Source organism: Protomyctophum parallelum (assembly GCF_964188405.1).
Source record: "Protomyctophum parallelum genome assembly, chromosome: 21".
Classification (NCBI taxonomy): Eukaryota; Metazoa; Chordata; class Actinopteri; order Myctophiformes; family Myctophidae; genus Protomyctophum; species Protomyctophum parallelum.
Genome location: NC_139713.1, coordinates 26345476 through 26368275, shown reverse-complemented (window position 1 = coordinate 26368275; position 22800 = coordinate 26345476). Strand labels below are relative to the sequence as shown.

Below are 22800 nucleotides of genomic sequence, written 5' to 3'. Positions count from 1 at the left end.
TCCTCAAAAATGATGAAAAACGGCGTGCTATAGTATGCCGTATGATATGGGCTATAGCCCATGATCCAAAATGATGAAAAACGAGGATAAAAAAAAATTCAAAAATTCAAAAAACGATGAGCTAACCCATCGTTTTTTTGATTTTTAGATTTTTTTTTTAATCCTCGTTTTTCATCATTTTTTTTACCATCCCACTGAGCAATAGCCGGCTATTAGACGTGCGTCTAAAAATGGGATAAAAAACGTCAAAAAATAGACGTCTAAAACACGTCTATTTTTAGACTTGTTTTAGACGTTTATAAACAGAACATTCAGGGTTCTAGAACATTTTCACTGTCCATCTAAATTCTAAACGGATGGTTAAATATAAGTTCCCGATTGTACCTCACATGCCACTGTGGCACCGTAGATAAACCTGGGGTTTATAAGCAGAACATTCCGGGTTCAATTCTCCTGAAGAACATTTTCACTGTCCATCTAAATTCTAAACGGCTGGTTAAATATAAGTTCCCGATTGTACCTTACATGCCGATGTGGCTCAAAAGATAAATCTGAGGTTCATAATCCAAAGGTTACTGGTTCAAAACTCAAACAAAACTAATACTCAACCAAAGCTGCAGTAATTTGAATTTTTCAAGGCTAGAATAGAAAATAAAAACTCAAAAGCACCAGGGTACATCTGCTGAATGCCCCAAGGTGCCTTGTGGGGCGGCAGTGGCTCAGGGGTAGAGTGCCTGGATGGTAACCGTAAGGTTGCCAGTTCAAACCCGGGCTCCCCCAGAGTTACTGTCGAAGTGTCCTTGAGCAAGACACTGAACCCCTAATTGCTCCCGATGTGCTAGTTGGTGCCTTGCATGGTTTCCGCTGCTATCGGTGTATGAATGGGTGAATGTAATGCACAATCTCTGTAAAGCACCTTGGATAAAGGCGCGTAGCGCCTTTATCCAAGGTGCTTTACAGAGATTGTGCATGCACCATTCACCATTTATGTTAAATTGGACATTGTCATGGTAAAAGGTTAGCTGGACAGGGTTCTTTCAGACATAAGCCCCAACCGTTACATCTCAGGAAACAGGGGGAGAGAGCACCGTCTCCCGATGGTCCTCCAGCACCTTGATGTCATGACATGGGATTTGAACCTGCCAACTGTCTGTAGCAGAGGCAACGGGCCAAGCGCTCCACACCATTGAGCCAAGGCACCTTTGGGCAATCAGTATATGTCTCCTGGTGCTTTTGAGTTTTTATTTTTTATTCAAGCCTTGAAAAGTTCAAATTACTGCAGCATTGAGCTGTAGGAGGAACAGGACTTGAACATGGAATGTCTGTACTGAAAGCCTGATGATTAGACCACTGCACCATCAGTCAGACACTCAGGCAAAGTCTCCTGGTAATTTTGAAGTGATCTTTTGTGCGTTAGCCTTCAGTAAAGTTTAAATAACACAGACTCATATTAATCAGGTGTTTCTTAGCGCTGTTGTTGAGGTCTTCTTTTGTATGATAGTGTAACAGCCGGGAATCGAACCCTGGTCTCCCACGTGGAAAGCCAACATCTTAACCACTACGACAATTAGAGTTTTGAGGTAGTCAGGCTGAGGCTGTGAGCCACTGCTAGAATAGCAGTAAATGAAGCTCAATAACTAGCATTAAACTTTAGGAAGAGTGGGATTTGAATATGAACTCTCTGTGCTGAATAGCCCCTACTACACCATCACTCAGTAACATCTGCCTCTTTGTACTGTTGAAGCGATCATTTGTATGTTAGCCTTCAGATAGTAAAGTTGAAAGAATCAAGAGTTGAACATAGACTCACGTTCATCAGAGTGTAACACCCAGGAATCGAACACAGGTCCCCTGCACTGAAGGCCAACATCTTAACCACTAAGCCAAAGCAACTGCCTATGGCTCAGGGGAGATATGAGACTTTTGAGGTTATCAGGCTGAGGCTGTGAGCCTTCAGTTAATACACCTCTAAATGTTCAAATCCCTGTTCTCCTATAGCTTAATGCTGGAGTGTTTCAACTTTACCAACTGAGGGCTAACACACACAATTACCAGGAGATGTTCACTGTGTGTCTGACTGATGGTGCAATGGTCTAATGATCAGTCTCTCTGTACGGACATTCTATGTTCAAGTCCCATTGCTCCTATGTATAGCACAATGCCTATGCCTATGGCTCAGGGGAGATATGAGACTTTTGAGGTCATCAGGCTTCAAAAATGATGAAAAACGAGGTTTTTTTTTTTTTCAAAAAACGATGGGCTATAACCCATGTTTTTTTTTTTTCATTTTTTTTTAATCCTCAAAAAGGATGAAAAACGGCGTGCTATAGTATGCCGTACGGTATGGGCTATAGCCCATGTTCAAAAATGATGAAAAACGAGGTAATTTTTTTCCCCAAAATTTCAAAAAACGATGGGCTATAACCCATGTTTTTTTTTTTTTTTTTTTTTTTCAAATCCTCAAAAATGATGAAAAACGGCGTGCTATAGTATGCCGTACGGTATGGGCTATAGCCCATGTTCAAAAATGATGAAAAACGAGGTTCATCTTTTTTTTTCAAAATTTCAAAAAACGATGGGCTATAACCCATGTTTTTTGTTTAAAAAAAAAAATCAAATCCTCAAAAATGATGAAAAACGGCGTGCTATAGTATGCCGTACGGTATGGGCTATAGCCCATGTTCAAAAATGATGATAAACGAGGATAAAAAAAAAATACAAAAATACAAAAAATGATGGGCTATAACCCATCGTTTTTTTTCATTTTTTCATTTTTTTCGAATCCTCAAAAATGATGAAAAACGGCGTGCTATAGTATGCCGTACGATATGGGCTATAGCCCATGTTCAAAAATGATGAAAAACGAGGTAATTTTTTTCCCCAAAATTTCAAAAAACGATGGGCTATAACCCATGTTTTTTTTTTTTCATTTTTTTTTAATCCTCAAAAAGGATGAAAAACGGCGTACTATAGTATGCCGTACGGTATGGGCTATAGCCCATGTTCAAAAATGATGAAAAACGAGGTAATTTTTTTCCCCAAAATTTCAAAAAACGATGGGCTATAACCCATGTTTTTTTTGTTTTTTTTTTTCAAATCCTCAAAAATGATGAAAAACGGCGTGCTATAGTATGCCGTACGGTATGGGCTATAGCCCATGTTCAAAAATGATGAAAAACGAGGTTCATCTTTTTTTTTCAAAATTTCAAAAAACGATGGGCTATAACCCATGTTTTTTGTTTAAAAAAAAAAATCAAATCCTCAAAAATGATGAAAAACGGCATGCTATAGTATGCCGTACGGTATGGGCTATAGCCCATGTTCAAAAATGATGAAAAACGAGGTAATTCTTTTTCCCAAAATTTCAAAAAACGATGGGCTATAATGAGGTTAATTCTTAGATAGCATTTGACACAGACTTATAGCATGTTATGTAGACAGCACTATAATTGTATTGTATATAGTCATAGCACGCCATAGTACATATGTATAGCATAGTAGTAAATATGTATAGTTTATATGTATAGTGTATGTATAGTTTTATTATATAGATATTCCACTGTTACTTTCTTAGCTTACGCATGTTTCATGATATTGATAAATGCTTTCATGTGATGTATTCCCATGCTTTTGTTCTTGCTTAAATGTAAATCGCTCTGGATTAAGAGCGTCTGCTAAATGCCTAAATTGTAAATTGTAATACATCATCTCATTCTGGCCAATCACAATTTGCGTCCTCACTTTTGTCTTCAAAAGCGCCCCTCAAAAATATTGGAAATATTTACATAGGCTCACCATTTACATATAAGTGAACTAAAATTTAAATAACATTTAAACAAAGCCTCAAAATTGTTCAATGAATGTCACTTTCACCACTGCTGAGAGCAGAAACACCCTTCATAGAACAAACAAATGCGATTTGTGTGCGTGGGTGTGTGTGTGTGTGTGTGTGTGTGTGTGTGTGTGTGTGTGTGTGTGTGTGTGTACAACCACACATGCAGCCACCCCCCCCACCCTTCATGACAGATTAGGAGGTCTCTGGCACAAAATATTGTCAAATGGGGGTCTGCGTCCAAACACATTAATGCAGGGGTCATGATTGACATGAAACGGAATGCAATGGATCAAGGGTTTACAATCTCACTACACCAGGGTGCCTGCAGCATGAGCTCGTCATCTAACCGTACAGAGCTCACAAGAGCTCTATTGTGGTGTGCTGTGACTTCACTCTAAACTGATCAAGTGAAAGAGCATGTGACTCCTAGTGGGAGAGGGGCTTAGGTTATAGGAGCAACAACAGAGGAAAAGGTCAGGTTTTCTGCAGGTTTCATCATGTACAGTACACCAGTGATTCTCTCAACCTATTGAATTTCAAGGACTCAGCCTACATCAGGCCAGGGCTCCTGACCCCATCTAATGCCATTCAGTAGCCCAGTGGTTCCCAAACTGTGGTGCGTGCACCCCTTGTGGTGCGCGAGCGCCTTCTAGGGGGTGCGCAACATGAAACGGCTAATGGTGGTACTATGGTTTTATTTTAAATATATTAACACATTATGCCAATATATGGCAAGTATATGCAGAATATAGCCTATCCTGTATATATATGCCATATTCAGGTTCATATTTGGGCATATGTGTGTTGTATATATAGGAAATATATAGCTTATGCAAATTTGATTTCCATGTGGGGGGGGGTGCGTCAGCTAGTTCAGGAGGTAACAGGGGGTGCATGGCCAAAAAGGGTTGGGAACCGCTGCAGTAGCCTATCACTTTGCACTGTGATTGGCTGAGCTTCGCATAACGTTTGTAACACAGAGCCAATATATTTCCGGAAACCGTTAAGACGTTCCCATGGTGGAACAGTCTTTCCTCACAAACATAAAGCACACGCTCAATGGCAGCTCTATGGCACGTAAAAAATCACTTTCACCTAGAAACTCAATTCACACTTTTTATAATTCAGTATACTGTGGAGACACATGCTGGAACTTTTTACTTACACCTAGAAACCCCATTCAAACCTATTTAGGTTCATCTTACAGTGGACATGTTTGCCTGAAAAGGAATCTTTGAAATGTTTCATAGTTTTAGAAATATAGTGCTTTCAAATTTGAGAAATTTATAATGGGGCTCAATGGCAGCTCTATGGCACGTCAAAAAATCTCTTTCTCCTAGAAACTCCATTCACATTTTTTATAATTCAGCTTACTGTGTAAACCTGACAGTGAAATAAATCAGTCTGGTCACTCTGTGACTGTGTTTGATTTCTTAACGGGCCTGGTTCTCTATTAGTCAACTGGTAACGTATGTGCCTTGTTGACACAAGGTCCCGGGTTCACCTCCCGGCCGAAGCTACACTTAATTTGTAAGTGTTCAGAAGAACTTTTAATGATTTGAGAGTTCAAGGTTTAAGTTAAATCTTGTTATCTAACTATACAGGCTAAAACTATAGAAGCATCTGCGCTCTGAACACTGGTCAGCGAGTGCTAGGCATAAAGAAATGCATGCATTCATATTTGATCCCTGAATTAAATCCAACATCATAGAAGAACACGTTTATCCAGTCACAAGGGGACGCTCTGTAGTAGTTTGTACCAAGACGATCTGACGAGTGTGTGTTCTGGTCCCGTTGATTGAGCTGAGCAGGAGCCTGTTTTCTTACTGTTTTCTAAGGCCTCACTCACACCTTTTGATCTAGCATACAACATTGATGCATGCTAGATGTAAGCAAGATGTAAGTGTCATGACCGCCCCAATGCATTTCCAATGGAAGTCACATGGTTTGATACAACATTTTGGACTACAAGCTGTTGTATGACTTTCGGCTGTGTTTTGACTGCCCCCCTCCCCCTCATACAACACAAATGTGTCAAACCATGTGACTCCCATTGGAAATGCATTGGGGCAAGATGTATCACACCCTTTGTATACAACAAGCATACGTCAGTCTGTTGCGAAGGTGTGAGTGAGGCCTAAGGCCTAAGGCCTCACTACCCCATTCAAACCTATTTAGGTTCATCTTACGGTGGACATGTTTGCCTGAAAAATAATCTTTGAAATGTTTCATAGTTTTAGAAATAGTGCTTTCAAATTTGAGAAATGTATAATGGGGCTCAATGGCAGACAGTGGCATGTCATAAAGTCACTTTCACCTAGAAACTCCATTCATACTTTTGAGTGGTGCAACCACTCCCTTACGGAGCTATGTGTGTGGCTGGCTGGGTGCCTGGGTCTGAGCACGAAAACAGCACGGTTGTTTTTCCACCACCTGTGCGCAACCTAACACACACACACAAACGCACATATTAACTGTATATATGATTGCGGGTGTGCCAGTACAGTACAGTGACCCCCACACGGTAACAGTCATTTCTCAACCGTTTCGGACGTGAGGCGGCTGGCCGGAATCGGCCCGGCCCCCTTGGTGTGTTCCACCCTCCTCTGTGATCCTGCCCCCTTCTCTTTTTATCTAGACATTCAAATGTTTATGAACCACAATGGAAACAAGCCTCTCGCTGGCTCTTCTATCACTACCTATTTGGCTTTTTGTACACAGCAAGCACAGTGGTTCACTGAGTAAAGAGCCTGCCTGGGAATCAGGAGGCCACAGGATCAAGTCCCAGCTCTGACAGTGTGTCCCTTGTGATTGTGACAAGTCAAATAGCTTCAACTCAGAATTGCAGGGAAAATGAATCCTAGTACAGTCAACCTAATTTGATCTACAAAGATAATAGTTTTCTTTAAACTTAACCGTAATTATGAATCAGTACTGCAAACGTTACGTAACCATAAGTAATTATGAATCAAAAAGGCTAAACTTAACTGCTTGGAAGCATGCCAATTTCATATTGCCAGTATCATTAAAAGAAACATTTTTTTATCGGCTTTGCAAATTTGTGTCATGAAAAAACACTCATAATTGGCAAACGTCATGAACAGTATTTCTTCTGTTAATTATACCGTATAAAGTATACAAAGACATTTTAATTATACCATAAAGTATACAAACACATTTACACTAAAGAACCACAGCGGAAATAAGCTCTCCAGCTTCTTTTGACAGATATTTACATATGTATGGTTATGTAAAATATATTGTTGCTGTCAGGCAGAAACCACCTAACTTCCATTTTGATTATTAATCATTTTATAAATCGATAATATTACATGATACACCCTGGTCTGGTGTTGGTTAAAAAATAATGAAACCAATGGAAAGTATACCAGTGGATCCTCAAACTATCTGACAAACCAGCAAACCCGTTTAGCTATCTTTGGAAGTCTGGACTCTGGAGCACTCTGCTTGAGTTGTTGCACCCTCGACCCGACTCCAAATCAGCGGTTCAAGATGGAGTATGAAAAGTATTAAAAAGTGTGTCGACAGAAACCTCATAACTCCACTAGAGCTGGATGTTTGTTTTTTTTCTTTTTTGGAGTTGGGTGGTTTCTCTTCCAGACAGCTGATATATGCATTTAAATTTTTGTATTAATAATAACCTGAATCACTCAATCAACGGCCACTTTAGGCATGGTCCGCAAATGTGATACGATAAAACAGGCACAGTACTAGGAGAAACCTTTTACGTGGCTTTGCTCAATCTTTTTTCTGCCTTCTTCCCCTTCTTAGTTTTCTTGGAAAAAAGGACACTATGGCAACGATGCACAAAAACAAATTTCAGACACTTTCTTTTACCCGTAAAACTGTGATGTGACATCTATATTGCTTGAGACTTTGTAATGAAAACAACTAAACCCTGTTGCTACAGTGCTACACCCGTTTCGACTGATATCAATCGACAAGACTGCAGTGATCACTTAGGATCAGTACAATTGTTTGACGAGTATGGGCATGCTCTGCCGACTGAAAAAAACCACCGACAGGATTAAGGTTGGCGAACATGCGTTAATATTAGGACCGCGCTGCGACATGTTTGCGGTTATGTTTAGGGGAGGGTATGAGGAGGCTTGTCATTTTCAGTAGGCTCAGTAGACCTGACTAGACCGATAAGATCGGTTAACGTGTCATCAACGCCAATCGCAGCCAGTAGGCTCCAGGCGAGCCGATCAGCTGGATAAGATTGGCGTAATAAGTAACCTACTGGGAATTATCGGTTGATTTTCGGTCGAAACGGCTAGTCATTCATACCGGTTCTCAAACCTTTCAGGTGGCGACCCAAAAGAGAGATTAGACATTTGCCGGGGTCCCAAACTAGTGAAAATAGCAGATCTACAAGAACACAACAGGTCGCTTCGCACCACGTTGCAATCTTGTAGATCGGCTATTTACTTCTACCTCTTAATAAAACATTTTAATGGAATTTCTTTTTTTGTTTTAACATATAATAATAATTTTACATATATATAGTGGAGTCTAGCATAAATACCCCCGAGCTAGTAAGAGAGATGGCAGGGCCACCAGCACAGTGGAGTCTGTACCCAACACTCTAAAAAGTCACAACGACAACGTCCAACAGTGCCGCCGCCTTGGCCAGGTACCGTATGTGACAGCAAGTACTTCCCTAATTATCTCCTCACTCAGGTTGAAATGACAGCAGGTGCGTTATGCCAGGCTCGTCCTGTATTTGTTGTTAGTGGCAGAGTTGTGCAACATTATATGCCTCTTCGCTTGGCCAGTTCACACTTGTAAGAGAATTTAGTCTCAATGTGTTTTTTACTGGCATTTAGCAGAATGACTTACTACTAGTGCCAACATTAGGAGTAAGCAGAAAACAATCAAACCAGTCAACAAACAACAAGATAAGTTGAGCGAGCGCCTTGTGGTTTTAGATAAAAAAAACAAAAAATATTAACCTACCGGTTAGGGTAACGGTTTGATTCCCTGGACTGGCAGGGAAACATCTGGTTGGGGAAGTTAATGGCCCCTACCCCAACACCACTGAAGGGCCATTGGGCAAGGCACTGAACCCCCAATTGTGTGTATGTGTGTGTGTGCGTGCGTATGAAGCAGGGTGTTCCTGAAAAAGATAATTTGTTCTCAGTGAACTTCCCCTTGGTAAATAAACTGTAAAAAACTAAAACTACCAAAACATTTATGTAATGTCTCGGAACAAATCGAATCAGGGTGAAATCTGACCTTTAAAAACCCAAACAATGTTGGAGCCAATTGGATCTTGAAACACATTCCAGAGTTCCGTTAGGGTTTGGGTGAGTCATTCTGGACACATGCAGACTTGCAGAGCTCTAGTCCGTCATTCATTTTAACAGGTCCCCGTTTTCAGAGGGTCCGTAAGCCAAAAACATTGTGGGGGTCCTTTGAGAACAGCTGCTCTGGTCTAGGCCAGTGGTCCTCAACCCTTTCAGGCTGTGACCCCCAAAAGATAATCATATTTGAACTGGGGACCACCCCAAAATAATCATATTTGAACTGGGGAACCCCCCAAAATAATCATATTTGAACTGGGGACCCCCCCAAAATAATCATATTTGAACTGGGGACCCCCCCAAAATAATCATATTTGAACTGGGGACCCCCCACCCGGACAAGCACCAGGAATGTAAGAGTTGAGGCATTACAGTTTGTTTGACTCTGTTCCACATATATTGTGAAAATGGCAGATCTACAAGCTCACAATGCCTCCCATTGTAGATCTGGTGTTTTCCTCTCTTCTTTTCCCTGTTTCTTACATACATGACAGAAATCATGTGGGGATCCCCCTGGGGGTCCCAACCTACAGGTTGAGAACCTTAGGCCCAGGGTCCCCAGGCGCCCCCGGAGGGTCCGGGGTCGCAGCGGGGGTCGTCGGGGGGGAAGGTGACTGGCGCAGCGCTGCGCTGGTGGTGATGTAGGCGACGCAGCAGGTAGTCCACCACCGCAGGGTGCTGCTCCGAAACCTCCGACCGCTCCTCAGGGTCCAAGTCCACGTCGAACAGCATGACAGGCTTCAGGGGGTCCAACCTGGGACCCCCGGGACCAGGGGAGACGCCCGGAACAACAGCGGGACCCGTGTCGTTGTGGCCGGGCCTCGGAAACCAGATGTCACACCCTGGAGGAAATGAGATGAGCAGGTGGTCAAGAGAGAGTGAGTGTTCAGTGTTGATTCTGACAGCAAGATAACTTTCTCTTTTACAGAGGTGATAGAGAGCTGATGTCATTATAGTGGTGACAGAGACCTGATAGACTAAACATGTCATAGTAGAGGACAGTGACCTGGTAGAGTAAATATGTCATTGTGGACAACACACATGCACATTGGACAGACAACACACATGCGGACACACCACACAGGACAGAGACCTGGGTATCCGGTGAGCAGCTTCCAGTTGGAGGAGCGGATGGCAGCATGAAGCGACACATTGAAGCCAGAGCGGACACGCTGGGCCAGTGGGGACACACTGAACCTGCCGGGACCTGTGAAGAGAGAAATAGAGGACCTGTCAGGACCTGCTTTAAAGAAATGTGCTATATAAAGAAATGGATCGTTTTAAGACTTCTGCTTTCTGGCAGAAGGAAAAACAATGCTATGTAGAGATAAGACCGAAAGAGGAAGTCTCTAAGACTGATGATAAAGATGATGGTGCTAACGGTCTGGAGTCCACATCATCATTTAGTCATTGTTCTGTGTCTGTCATTATATTGGCAGTCATTTTATATGCATAGTGACAGGCAGTGTTGGCAAAATATTACTTTAACACTAATATAAAGTTACACTACTTATTACTCCCTGAGAAAAGTAACTAGTTACTTATTACTTTTTTCTCTCGCCCCCAGTAATTGCATATTTTGTCCCCAAAAGTCTTACTTTGCATTTTCAACATTAGCAGTCCCCCCTCCCCTATCCTGCAGTGTTTATTTAACTCATGATGATGGATCCATTTGTACACATAGATCTTTTTGACGTGGAATATAGCTTCTTCCGTATGCACAACTTGCAGCGGACAATAATGTTCATCTCGTCTTGATCGCGGACATACTCAAAATAATGCGAATACTTTCAAGTATTGAATGTTATAACGCTTTGTTGTGCCGGTGTCTCTCTCTGTCTCCTCCAACTCCTCCATGCTTAGTTTGTTTACGTCTCTTCTCTCTAACAGTGCAGTCTAACGAGTTACACACACTAGTTTAGGTTGTTGTTCCGTGTTCTGGACGGTTTAAGGCCCGCCCTTCTGCATCCGATACTTCACACATACGTACCGACGAGTGTGCATCGTTTCCGGATCAGCAGTCTGCAAAGCAACTTGACCCCTATCCAGTCTACCATTATAAATAAACACTCAAACCCACAGTTCCACCAAGGCTCGTGAAAATAGTAATAATATTACTTTTGGAAAAAAGTAAATGTAATAATAATACTCAAAATGTGAAAGTAACTAGTTAAGTTACATATTACTGGAAAAAAGTAATATTACTGAAAGTAGTATATTACTTAAGTTACTTGCCAACACTGAAGGACACCGTCACCCATAGTCTGCTTGTGTCTAGCTTAGACAGACAATTCTGATGAAGTTCTCGCATTGCATTGTGACCCTGATATATTTAGAATAGATTTTTAGATCTTCGTTAATCGAAAACCCAAATAAAGGAATGAAAGTGTGTGCACACGCAAACTATGCTTGCCTGCCTTTCTTTACTTGTTTACTTACACCAGGGAATGAATGGCTCAAATGTTGAATGAAGATCCTTAAAACGACGACAGACTTACATGGTGCGATATCATAGTAGAGGGGGTCGATGTTGTGTAACAGCTCCACTCTGGGCGACTCAAAACCTTTGCTGGAAGAAACAAGTTAACACATCATCACATCAGTAGACTCCTGGAAGACACTAGATCAATAGACTGCGTTTCACTTATTAAAGTAATTTTCAATCTGTCGTAAGTGAAACTACTATTCTCTCAAGTTGTCCTTGTGACACATACTGTATCTTAGGGAGAAAAAAGATTTACATATTTATGTACAGCAATATGACATAAATGTAAGGTTCTAAAAATAAACAGTATCATTGTGAAGCAGAATTCACTAGGCGTTGGATTGTTCAACCACTAATAGGGAAAGTGAGTTGGGTTTAGACCGTCATGAGACAGGTTTACCCTACTGATGATGTGTTGTTGCAATAGTAATCCCGCTCAGTACGAGAGGAACTGCAGGTTCAGACATTTGGTGTGCTTGGCTGAGGAGGTTTTTTTAATATTTAACCAATTAAATGTATTAACAAGAGCTTGTGATTAAATAATAACTACATTAGATCCACTATAGTTCATGGTTACAAGTAAAAAAAAAAAGAACTGTTAGCATTTTGGACATACCGGTACAAGGTTTCCATGATGACAGAGACAAATTTACAGTATAATGACCATTGGTCAGGAGTCATTGGCAGTGTTGCCATATTGTGAGAGAAATCAGCAACCAGGTCTATGAGAACAATCCCAAAAGAAGCAAGTAGGCCAAAACGAGCACTTAAAACTTACATAATATGCATTGGCTATTAAAAGAAATAAAAAAAATCTAAAATGTGGAATATTTGGAATAAGTTTTGACACACGAACTAACACAAATGCTCCCTGGCTGACAACACATTTTCATGAAAATATTTGAGAACCACTGGTTTAAATAATGTGGAAGCAAGCCTGAATAAGCAAGTACACTTTAGAAACAAGTCCAGCAAACAAGCAACTTTACAGAGAAACAAGCCCAAGTCGCTTATAATAAGCCAACATGGCAACACTGCTCATTGGCCAATAAACGACAATATCTCTATGTTGTTTATAAAGCTTTTTTTATATAGCTTGTTTTTTACTCTTTTTCAGATAAACCTTTTTCGTTGGCTTCAACGTGTGTTAATGAGTTAAATAGTTAACTAGCTCTCTCCTCACCTGATGGTGTTCCACACGTCGAAGCCGTCCAGTGGCTTCGTGCCATTGGTGGTTCCTCCGGCCACACCCACCAGCGTGGGCAGCCAATCAGAGATGTGGATGAGCTCGCGGCTGACGCGGCCGGGCCGCTGCAACAGCGGGCTGGCCACAAAGGCCACGCCCCTGACTCCACCCTCCCACAGCGACCACTTCCTGCCTCTCAGCGGCCAGTTGCTTCCTCCGAACAGAGTCTGGCCACCGTTATCTGTCAAACACACACACTGTCTGTCATCATTCCAAACATTCTCTCATTCAAAATATTTTCTGTTCATCAAAATAGTATCTCTAAATCAAAACATGATCTAATAATCAAAACATTATCTGTTATCCCGTTACCATAGGCGGGATCGTGAGGGCAGTGCCAGAGAAATGTGCGAAATAAGCAGAGAAGAGTCACATCGACCCGAGACGGAAGTGATGGCCTCCACCTCCATATCTGTAGTCTAGCCTCGCTCTAGGTTGTGGACAATTGCCCGGAGGATTATTATTAGCGTGAGCTTGGATTCATGTTTTATTATAAAATAAATAATACATTAAGCTCCCAAACATTGTAGGATCGATTAGGATTTTAAGATTTTGGCCATCGTTGAAGTCAACGAGAGGGAAGCTTTTTTTTTTTTTTTTTTAAGATATTTTTTTGCGGCTTACGCCTTTATTGATTTTTTTAAGGGATAGAAAGTAGGCTGACAGGAAACGGGAGAGAGATGGGGGGATGACATGCGGTAAAGGCCGTGTCGGGTCCGGGAGTCGAACCCGCGGCACACCGCGACTGGATCACCAGTCCGGTGCCCAGACCGTTACGCTACGGCCTGGGCCGAGAGGGAAGCTTTTTACTGACGGACGGACCACTTCCGGTTTATCTTCTAGCAATGGAGACACTGATAGACAGTAGTATAGAGCGATCTCAAACTGGATCATTATAAAATATTAACTCAATCTGTGCCAGGTTCGAGATTTCATATCAGCATTTGAGCCACGGACCACCATTTGATGAGATTTAGCCTCTCAGACACAAAACTAAAAAATATTTTGTCATCATTGGATAAGGTTTTCAATTCCATGATATATTTTGATGTTGGTACCATAGGAGAGATAACAGGCATACATTGATCAAAATAACAATTCTCTAATTATGTAAACGTCTTGTCAAATTTAACTCTTGTGAGCGTAAAATGAAACCATTTGGTTTAAAGTTCTATAAGGGTCCATTTGGTTACCAACTCTCCATCATTTAGCTGAGGACCACGTGGAACCCCCTCAAGGACAAGGACCACTGGTGGTGCTGGTTGAAAACCACTGCATTATAGATTAAATTAACAGTTGGGCTGACACAGAATGCCGCTTGACCACTTAGCATCATGATCTGCCATCTTTGCAATGCAGATTTTTTGAAATATTTCACATGCCCAATAAAATGAATGTAAAGTTGTACCTGTAGAGAAGACCAGTATAGTGTTGTTCCAGAGACCTTCCTCCATCAGGCTGTGTGTGATGTTTCCTACTGCCTCGTCCATGGCACTCACCATGCCTGCATACTGTCTATAATAGTATATATAAACATTATAATTATAACATAGAACTAATGTTTTCTCGTCCATGGCAGTCATGATGCCAGCATACTGTCTATATAGGATGTGTTTCGTCCGATGTACAAACAGACGGACAACATACCCAAAACCTTAACCTAAACCTAACATCACAGGGAAGCCACAGGTTAGTTTTAACCTGCCACGCATGTCGGGAGTCACGGGTTTGTTTTATGAAGCTTTCTCACCTCAACGTCGGTGTAGCCTCGGTGCGATTGGGGGGTGAAGTTGCATCATTCTTTATCATTTTTATTTGCTGCGTTTGATTTCACACTGCACTTTGTTAACCGCAGCAGGGAACCACAGCAGGGAACTGTATCAATGTGTTCAATTCATAAACTACACAGTGAAATCTGCTGTGTTAAAATTATACTTCGAGTAAAGGTGGTTGCACACTGGACACGTTTTTCGGAAAACCGATGGAGAAACGCCGCTAGAAATCAGAAAAACATGCTCGGTGTGTGGGGACCTTAATAGTTAGAAAATAAATTGAGGGTATTGTGGATGTGTCGGGGCTGGACGTTACTGTGTGTGTGTGTGTGTGTGTGTGTGTGTGTGTTTAGTAGTGGATCGCTACAACTTCACCAACTTGTTTTTAAATACTACTACTACTAATAATAATAATAATAATACCTGCGGTGATAGTCCTTTATGAAGCTATAAGGAGCTACATATCGTTCTGGAACCTGTAGTGGAGCGTGCACCGCCTGCAGCGCTACGTACATGAACAACGGCTAAAACAAACACAAACAAAACAAAACAAAACATAAAAACTCATTGATTTCACAATATATTTTTAAATTTTTATCTAACAATTTTGTAACCCATTTTTTAACCCGCTGCCAATTGCCTGAGCTGTAATCCGGCGCGCTACTCTCCTTCTGCCAACCTGGGGAGAGCCCCAAACTGAGCTCATGCAGTTCCTTTCCCACCCAGGGGGAGGCAGTGTAGGATTACTGCATGTTTTTTGTGAGGGTACCTACCTACTCTATAGACCGATTCCGTACCGGTTTCATGGTCGCAGCCTACGTATTTCCTGTAGGCGGACTCGACGTAGCTGCGGGGGTAAAACCCTCACCAGGCGCACATCTTCCACTACAGTGAACGGCAGAGTGACTGATGTTAGTTTGCCTCAAACTTTACTCCTTTACCTGCTTTTTTACTAACACTAACATTACAAAGATGCCCAGAACATCGAGATGAACCTGTGTAGTTTATGGCTGCTCCAACAGTAGTGGCAACATAACAAATTAAATAAAACGGAATGTCTATATCAACCGCGATGGCTGAGACCAGAGCCATTGAGCAATGGTTGAGACAAAGCAGTGAAAGATACATAACGCCAGTCTTACCCAATACCAAATATTTCTGTTTTATTAACACAAGGCTGCTGTACTTTATACATCCTACTTTAGATGCTTAGTATGAGGTATAAAATACAGCAGCCTTGTGTTCATAAAACAGAAAGATTGGGTATTGGGTAAGACTGAAATTATGCATCTTGCAGGATTCTTCACTGCTTTGTCTCAACCATTACTCAATGGCTCTGGTCTCAGCCATCGCGGTGGATATTAGACATTCCGTTTAATTTTATTTGTTATGTTGCCACTACTGTTGGAGCAGCCATAAACTACACAGGTTCATCTCGATGTTCTGGGCATCTTTGTAATGTTAGTGTTAGTAAAAAAGCAGGTAAAGGAGTAAAGTTTGAGGCAAACTAACATCAGTCACTCTGCCGTTCACTGTAGTGGAAGATGTGCGCCTGGTGAGGGTTTTACCCCCGCAGCTACGTCGAGTCCGCCTACAGGAAATACGTAGGCTGCGACCATGAAACCGGTACGGAATCGGTCTATTGATTTCACAATATAAAATAAAGTCACTCACACATTGCAATAGAGGTCCTGTTCATTTCGTAGACTAAAACATAACGTTTGTCGATTAGCTTTTTTCACTGAGGAAAACTACAACTATGATAACGCCTGCAGTCTCCAAGGCTGTAACTAAATATATTGATCATTTCGTCAAAAAATGTAATATATTGATAATTTTGTCAACAAATAAAAGAAGAAGAGATCAAGTCATTTTAAGTCATTTTATGCTTAGCTGCGTGTGGGTGTCGCGCTACGAAGATAGAAGTTCGAGTCACAGGCATGTTGTGAGCTTGTAGAACGGATATTTTCGGCATACTGTAGGATCTATTGAGTCTATTTAGTCATATTTTAGTCATATGAAATCTTTTAGTCCAGTTTTAGTCAACTAAATATGAGATTTTAGTTGACCAATTCTATAGTTGATTTTGTTGACAAAAACATATATTGGCGGGCCGTGATGGCGTCATAATGGCTGATTCTACACTTGGTCGCATGCTGAAAATAGCTGATCTACTGTGTGTGTGTGTGTGTGTGTGTGTGTGTGTGCGTGCGTACCTTCTTGTGGGGGTGTTTGCGTATGATGCTGCCCACTCGGTCAGTGAACAGCTCGGTGGAATAATGTCCTTTGTAGCCGTCGGCCACCTGTTCCCCATCGCGGAGGTCCAGGGCGCAGCGTGTCACGTTCTCAGACACAATGGGACTGCAGCGAACGTGACTGAAGTAATCCTCACTGCCCGTCAAGTAGCCTGTAGTAGAAAACGTCAAAATATATAATTAGAACGTTCCCAGTTCAATTTGCAGTCTGCCTGGGTTAGTGTGGGAAGTGTCCTTGAGCAAGACACCCTTAATTGCTCCCGATGAGCAGGTTGCTGCCTTGCATGGTTTCCTCTGCCATCATTGTATGAATGTGTGTGTGTGTGTGTGTGTGTGTGTGTGTGTGTGTGCGAATATAACAATCTGTCTGTCTGTGTGTGTGTTAATGTAATGCACATTGTAAAGCCATTTGGATAAAAGCGCTACCATTTAGCATTTAATAATCTATTTTATTAAACTGTGAGGTTTCTCTATCAGACTCATTCAACAGATAAAGATATGGAATGATACAGGAAGATGGATATTATTCTCTAACATGATGGGAGTGATGACTTATATTGTCATTGGAGGTTGAAGTTAGAATGGGTTTGTATAGGATGGGAGCTCAGTGGCCTTGTGGTTAGAGTGTCCGCCCTGAGACTGGGAGGTCGGGGTTCGATTGGATTGGGGGTAAGTCCCTGCGACATACTAGCGTCATGTCCAGGGGGTGTACTTGTACATCAAGCTGCCTCACGCTATAGAAACGGGAGATAGGCTCCTGCCCTATGGGCCTCATGGCTCGGCAAGGCTACTTACTTACTTATAGGATGGGAGCGGGACAGCTAAAATGAAAATCAAATATCTAAAGCAACTTAAAAACAGTTTGGGATGTTCACATAAGCCTGAAAAAACGACAAACATTATTTTGAAATATCCCTTTAAGCCAAGTATGAAATATGGTCATTTATTTATGAAACAATTCAATTAATAATGAATAGATGTGGAATATGGCATGTTGTTTCTGCCAGACAGCGATGATATCAATCAGGTTACCCACCAAAGTAGGAGTCAAACCCTCGCCGGGTGGGCAGGCAGTCCTTCTTGTACATGCCCAGGTGCCACTTGCCCACCATGTGCGTGGCGTAGCCGGCCCGCTGCAGTAGCTGTGGCAGCAGCACCTCGTCCGTTGGCACGCAGTACGGCTGGCACGGCCAGATGATCTGGTGCTGCATGCCTGTGTGGATCTGTGTGCCAGGGCAGGGGGCAAAGCAGAGGGCATTATGTCTGTGTGGAACATGTCATTGGTCTGACCTCCCATTAGTCAGACCCATTACTAACACTATCCCTAACCTCAGTCGTAACCAGCCACGCATGAGTCTTAACCGGCCACGCATGCGTCTTAACCGGCCATGCATGTCTCAAAGCAGTGGGCATTTAGTGTGGGTCTCTGTGCCAGGGCACTGAGGGCAGGGGGCAAAGCAGTGGGCATTTAGTGTGGGTCTCTGTGCCAGGGCAGGGGGCAAAGCAGTGGGCATTTAGTGTGGGTCTTCTGCATGGAATAAAGCAAAATAAGACTGAAAATGCAATGATGATGTTTTAGGCCGACCAGCTGAAGAAATCATGACATTTCTGAGACCATTCATGTTTCTGGAAGATGCTTCTAAACTTCTATTCTATTGCTATTGCAGTTTGATCAATTCATATACTCTTTCATCTTAAAATAACTAATGACCGAAAATAGCCAATCTACAAGCTAAAATGAAACCAAATGGACCCATTGGTTTCATTTTACACTCTCAAGAGTAAAAGTACTGTTAAATATCTGCATTACTTAATGCAGATATTTACAATATTTAATTTACAAGAAGTCTACACAATTAGAGAATGTATAGAATGTAGCGCTAAGACAATGCTCGGGTGTCGCGCTCCGGGAATAGTCCATCTACCTGTACAAGCTCTCAACGCGACGACTAAAAGACTAAAACTAGACTAAAAGTAACAATTCAGATGACTAATGAAGTAACAAGAGTTACAGGGGAAAAAAACATTTGAGAACCACGAATCTATGAGCTACAGTATAATCACTAATCTATAGCAATGATTACTAGAGCTGCAGTATTTAACGTAATCATCAGCTTTAAAATGCACACTCATGGTTGTGTTGAAAACAGGAAACGCTACAAGGCCCTTATCTCGTCTGCCAAAGTAACATCTTTACAAAAGATGAACATTGCAACTTTGACTTCCCAAAATACAGTGTCACAACAACATAACCGATTAAAACACAAAGATAGTAGAAGCCTTCAGACAGTAACACTGCTATAATATATGCAAGGTTTTCTCAAAGTGGGTGCTGTGGTGCCGCAGAATACTTTGATAATATATAGAGTTTACCAATGTCACTTATGAAATGAACAATGTCACCGATACAATTATTTTAAATTGTGTATGAGTTTATATTGTGTATGAGTTCATAAGTATAAAGTTTCCTTTTCAATCGGTTCTAATGGAAGCCTTCTTGGCTGTTGGGACCCGAGGTTACGAAGCGATCTATGGAAATAGTTAGCTCCTGCATGCGGCAGGACTTAGCTGGGCCTATTTATAACGTTCCTAATATTCCTCTTATAATCAGAAAGACGTGGTGGGTTGGAATCCACTGTGGTGCATCCGGCGTTTTCGGGTGTCTGTGCGAACTGTTGTAAAAAAATTGGCTACTCTAAACGTTGGCTTTCAAAGATCTTTGTCTCAGGTTACTCCTGTAAAAACTTTTTTTAATCCACAGCACCACCTGAATTACAAAAAGTAAATCTTTCCCCTTGAGATACAATGTAACGAGGAAAACTGGTCAGAATATTTGATTCCATTATAGGACAGACTGAAAATAACTTGTATACTTGTCATTTAACCACTTAATCCAGCATTCTTATTATGGGGGGAACATTCGCCAAAAACGAGCAGAAACGTGACGCGATGTGAGATTGTAGATCGGCTATTTTTTGGTAGAGACTTAGGTCGCCTTCACACCAGAAAGCTTTACTGCGATTAAAACGAATCCTGCTGCACATTGTCAGTGTGCTTCGTTTGGCAGGTGTGAAGCCTCATTCGAATCCTAATGCGCATCAAAGAACCCCATTCTACTTCGACCAAAAACGGGGGTTTCGCTGCGCTTCCAATCACACTTGATTTCGATTCGGTGCAGGTGTGAATGCAATCCGCAGCAAATAAAGGAAATTAAGCAAACAATGTGGCAGGTGAGGAGCTAAACACAGCTGGAGACAGAGAAGGCATATTATACGCAGCGCAAAGATGTCTCGTTACCGTGGATAGACGTGGTCGAATGAGGAGAGGAGACCGAAGCCCTGATCGAAATATGAGGACATAAATCAATTGCTTAAGAAACACAAAAAAACACTGCCTAGAATCCCAACTTCTCTGCCAATTCGCATCGAGTCAAACGAAGTATTAGGTGTGAATGCGACCTTAGTGTAGTGTAGTGTAGATTGAAACCGATGAAAGTGCAACTCAAGTCTGTTTTACTGTCTCTAGACTCTCCGAGTGACATTGATGAAATTACGAAAGCATATGATTTATATGAATGTGGGATTGCATGTGGTTTGCGGTTATGGGGTGGGGAGGGGTGGGTGCGTTGCAGCATAGTCGGAGGTAGTAGACAGTAGTCTGGCTAAGTATTGTTGTGTCACGGGCCGGCACCACAGTGCCCACTTTGAGAAACCCTGATCTACACGTGTCTGCACATACTGTATGGTTCAGGCCATTTTATTTTATTCTCTCCGTCTCTCTTATTCTTAATTATTCTTTCAGTAATAAACTAGTAATTAAGATAAATGAATTAATCACCTGGTATCTTCCAGTCATCAGCTGGTTTCTGGAGGGGGTGCACAGAGGTTGGACATAGTAGTTATCCAGTCGGACGCCCTGTTGAGTGGAGAGCGAGATTACTTATTATAGTATAGGTAAATAAAATAAAATGAATAACTACAAGCTGAAACATTACAATGCATTTACAAAACAAATAAAAATGTAGAGACAATGTCCTTTGTTTTAGTGTCAAAAATATTTAAACCCCCCCCCCCCCAAATAGCAGATCCACAAGCTCATGCCATTTCACGGTGCAAAGAAAGAAAGAAAGTTACTATATGTTTACCCAGGGTAACTGGACTAAGCTCAAGAACTTGCATGTGAGCTTGTAGATCGGCTATTTTCCAACATATTTTATGTTACTGGTTATGGCGTAGTTAGATTATTGTTTGCCCCTCTTTTGATTTTTATTTCTAGTTTTTAACCTTTTAAACTTTTTTATTTGTTTTCTAATAAATATGTCTGTACTTCTTTCTGTAAAGCGACTTTGGGTACCTAGAAAAGCGCTATATATATCGTATATATTATTATTATTATTAATAACAATTAAAAACCTTGTCAGACAGATAGTCCAGGTGTGGACAGAGAGTCTGCTGTGGACAGCAGTGGTGAAAAGTAATTAAGTACATTTACTACTTACTACTACTGTATATAACAATTTTGAGGTATTTGAAGTTTACTTGAGTATTTCCAATTTCCAAATTCCAATTTACTTCTACTCCACTACCTCTCGGATCCAAATATTGTACTTTTACTCCACTACAAATTTGAAAACTTACTAGTTATATTGTAGATTTTGATTATTACAAAAACATACATTAAACACTTGACTTTTACTTGACAATGGTTGACAGAGAGTCCAGGTGTAGTGTTTATTATACCTTTTCAGACAGAGTAGGCTACAGGTGTATAGTTTTACCTTCTGAGACAGAACGTCCAGGTGTAGTGTTTTGTTTATTCATTTACCTTCTCAGACAGGGCGTCCAGGTGTGGGGTGTTTATCTCAGACTGGTGGAAGCCCACATCGTTCCAGCCCAGATCATCCGCCAGAATGAACACTATGTTGGGCTGAGGAGTCACCGCTGAACACACACTCTCCTCCAACAACAACAACACCACAACCGAAGCGGCACATAAAAACATTCTGAACATGAAATGAAGAAAATCAAAGAAGAAGAAAGAAAATCTACTTTTAGACTAGGAAGTCATTTCAGTTTAACTTAATTGTTCTCCGAAAAAATATGCAGTAAAAAACTAAAACAGGAACAAACGTGATGCAACTGAGTCATATCTAAAGTTAAAGGGTAACATCTTAGAGTATATAATATACTCTCAGGGTAACAGTCACATCCATACTGCAGTGCAGTCTGCAGCTGCTTCCTGGTAGTTGAACTGTTGAAGACATCGGGGAAAAGCAGGGCGGCCAATCAGAAGCCACTGCTGGTTCACGTCACGTGATAAATGTAAGGGATCCCCCGAGAGAGAGAGAGAGAGCGAGAGCGAGAGAACGACAAGTCAGTCACAGTCAGTCAGTCAGTCAGTCAGTCGATCAGTCAGTCAGTCAGTCAGTCAGTCAGTCAGTCAGTCAGACAGACAGACAGACAGACAGACAGACAGACAGACAGACAGTCAGTATTATTGTTATTGTTATTAATTACCCTTATTGTTTTTGTCCGTTTTTTTCTTCTCCTTCTCTCCTTCGCCAAAAATAGCAGTTCTGGCTGAACCGTGCAGTCGGTTTTCGCAAAACTTGGCAATATGGTAGGGCCATGCCAAATTAACGGTGAGGAGAAGTTTATATGTAAAAAAATGAAGCCTCCATGAGCAAATTAATATTGTAGAAGGCATGGCTTCAAAGGGAAGGAGGGAAAAAAATTCCTGTGCATCTTCCTCATGCACTTAATAGTGTGGATGCTATGGCTTGATTGGTACAGTGTCTACCTTGTCAGTCTGAAGGTTGCTAGTTCAAACCTAACCTCATAGACCTCATGTGATCCACCTGAATTGAAGCCCCACCCACAG

General features: G+C 41.5%; 1 protein-coding gene across 2 annotated transcripts; it reads right to left on the bottom strand.

The window, feature by feature from the left end:
- Nucleotides 1-8343: 8343 nt before the first annotated feature.
- arsb (arylsulfatase B) lies at nucleotides 8344-22082 on the bottom strand. Of its 2 annotated transcripts, XM_083793002.1 has the most exons (11): nucleotides 21745-22082; nucleotides 20758-20835; nucleotides 17957-18143; nucleotides 16882-17072; nucleotides 15089-15189; nucleotides 14302-14408; nucleotides 12831-13074; nucleotides 11661-11731; nucleotides 10256-10369; nucleotides 9965-10004; nucleotides 8344-9925 (listed from the first exon to the last, which is right to left on the bottom strand). In XM_083793002.1, exons 1-11 carry the CDS (start codon nucleotides 21928-21930, stop codon nucleotides 9706-9708), a joined length of 1539 nt encoding a protein of 512 aa, XP_083649128.1. In that variant the 5' UTR covers nucleotides 21931-22082; the 3' UTR covers nucleotides 8344-9705. The 2 variants fall into 2 exon arrangements, with proteins under 2 accessions (XP_083649128.1, XP_083649127.1); XM_083793001.1 differs by having other exon boundaries at nucleotides 8344-10004.
- Nucleotides 22083-22800: the final 718 nt, after the last annotated feature.